Below are 2,483 nucleotides of genomic sequence, written 5' to 3'. Positions count from 1 at the left end.
GTGCACAATTAAGGAAGTTAATGATAAGCTAAATCTCTGCTTTAAAAAATTCTCTCGGGTTGTGATCTTAGGAACTAGTTGCAACACTAGAATTTTGACTTTTAGTCAAATCATGGACTTTCATGATTACGAGCTTGCTGTATTAAGGGTTTTGTTGTTGGAAAGAATAAATTGTAATATTCCATTGATTGATAAGTAGCCGTTAGCATATTACTGACAGTTCCTTTAGAGTCACTTAAAAGTCACTCAATAATCACAATATTGAAGAGCATCAAATGCAGTCAACGCAAAACCTTCAACTGTTCATCCATCTAGACTTTTGATGTGAAGGTTTAAAGCTTTAGAAGCATTTAGAAACACCTACTTTCAAAATGAACAAGCCCCTTTAGCTTTCCACAAGCCAAATGTACTTCCTTTCTGCATAAATACTGACCTCACAAACACAGACGAAGAGCACAACACTTCACTGTTCTTGACACTGAAATTAAAAGTACAGAAAAGGATAAAACCGGCAAAATGCACTGGGGAAATAGAAAAAGGGCTGATAATGTCTATGAAAATTACGTTAAACCTGGTCGTTCTCGCAGAGAAATCACTAACCGCAACATCCAATCATCTGAACTCACAGGTACTGAGATTAATCTTCAATACATTTCATCAACGTATTAGCACAAATATAATCAATAATAACGTATTTCCCGGTTTGCATGTTTTTAGTTGCTGTTAAATAGATCCGTAAAGAGAATAAAGTCATGTTTGTTGATGTTCAGGAAATGATTCTGTGAAGATCAGAGCAGCTTTGGTGTGTTTGGTGCTGCTGTGTGTTCTTCTGCTGATCTCAGTCATAGTGCTGTGTGTCACCTTCAATCAAGAGAGACAACAACTACTAACTAACATTACCAACTTAATTCAGCTAAATGAAAATTTATCAAAGTTTATTCAAGGTATTCTTGAACTACACTAAGCTACATAACTATTTAATGACAAGATAAAATTATCAATTAGGAATAAATTTAGGTATGTGCAACATCTAAAAATAAGTTGTGTAATGGATTTTCACAGATGGATGGATTTACTATCAGTTCGGTCTTTACTACGTTTCCAATGAGACGAAGAACTGGACTGAGAGCAGAAGATACTGTACAGAGAGAGGAGCAGATCTAGTGATCATAGAGAACAGACAAAAACAAGTGAGTGAAATTTGTGAGTGAAACGCATTTGGCTAAATCTGACAAATCGTCCCCTTTTGAGATTTGTGTAGGGATGTCCTCTCACATAAAAACAATACATAATGAATAATAAATTAAAAAGGCAGAATGCTTTCTGTTCTAATTAATTACAATGAAATGAAAAAATAAGATTTTGTTTATGAGAAATTAGTTGCAATGACTGATGTCATTTCCTATTTTTCTTTTCTTTTTAAATGATCATCTTTTCAGGATTTCATGAAGAAAATATCCAATGGAAATGACGTCTGGATTGGTCTGACCGACAGTGAAGAAGAGGGAACATGGAAATGGGTTGATAACAGCACACTGCCCTCTGACTCTGAGTGAGAAATCAGATAATTATGTAATAAATGATTGTCAGTCAGTATCATATCACACAGAAAGCTCTGAACATCTAATGCTGATTGTTGATGCAGGTTCTGGAAACAAGGAGAACCTAATGGAGGTACAGATGAGAACTGCGCTTTCAGTGGTTCAGCAGGACTGTTTGATTATACATGTTCTAGTATTATCAAATGGATCTGTGAGAAGAAAAATATAATACACATTTACCATTTTTTTTAACCGTCACTCTTTACTATTTTACTCTATTATTTTAGTTGATAGATTATGAACATTGATCATATTTGTTATCTTGCTCACAGCCCTATTTCACTGATTACAAAACTGTTTGTAAATTTGTGATTATTAATAAAACCCAAAAAGTAAAACTCAATTTCAAGTAAAACATCCAAACATCCAATCTTGTATATTTAAAGACTAAGACAATTTGTCTTTAAATTTAGAATATACAAAAGCACAATAAGTGGTGTTAGATCATGCCGTTGTGAAGTAGTACTGACACGTTTATTAGCGAATTCACCGTTCTTTCTCGGAGATAAAACCAGCATGGAATTCCCCTCCCCCCAGCACTGGAAGTCTGCCAAATCAAGCATCGTTTTTGGCCGCCTGCCAAATAAATTCTCTAAATAAAACATCAACGATTAAAAGCACTCTCAGTTGTTACTTAAGATGGATTTGACCGATCCGACGCCTCACTTGGAGCATCCTGTCACAACTAAATATGCAATTCCAAAATGCCATTTCACTTCTGCTCCAAAGACTGGAAGCAACAAAGTCTTATTTGTTAGCTCCCATGCTAACAAGGTGACATGTGGTCCGTACCCACATGAAAGCACTACCATACTGCCCCGGATAGAACTGAGGAGCCACAGGCCTTGAAGTCTCAAGGCTACTTTACACAGCACCAGTTCG

General features: G+C 35.7%; 1 protein-coding gene across 1 annotated transcript; it reads left to right on the top strand.

Annotated features, from left to right (window-relative positions):
• The first annotated feature begins 441 nt into the window (after positions 1–441).
• On the top strand, positions 442–2,147 carry LOC122343114 (CD209 antigen-like protein D). The gene is made up of 5 exons (XM_043237465.1): positions 442–628; positions 771–944; positions 1,063–1,190; positions 1,440–1,552; positions 1,646–2,147. The coding sequence occupies exons 1-5, from the start codon at positions 517–519 to the stop codon at positions 1,791–1,793; spliced, it is 675 nt and encodes a 224-aa protein (XP_043093400.1). The 5' UTR covers positions 442–516; the 3' UTR covers positions 1,794–2,147.
• Positions 2,148–2,483: the final 336 nt, after the last annotated feature.

This window comes from Puntigrus tetrazona, chromosome 4, assembly GCF_018831695.1.
Source record: "Puntigrus tetrazona isolate hp1 chromosome 4, ASM1883169v1, whole genome shotgun sequence".
In the NCBI taxonomy this organism is placed as follows: Eukaryota; Metazoa; Chordata; class Actinopteri; order Cypriniformes; family Cyprinidae; genus Puntigrus; species Puntigrus tetrazona.
This window is presented reverse-complemented; position numbering and strand designations above follow the sequence as displayed.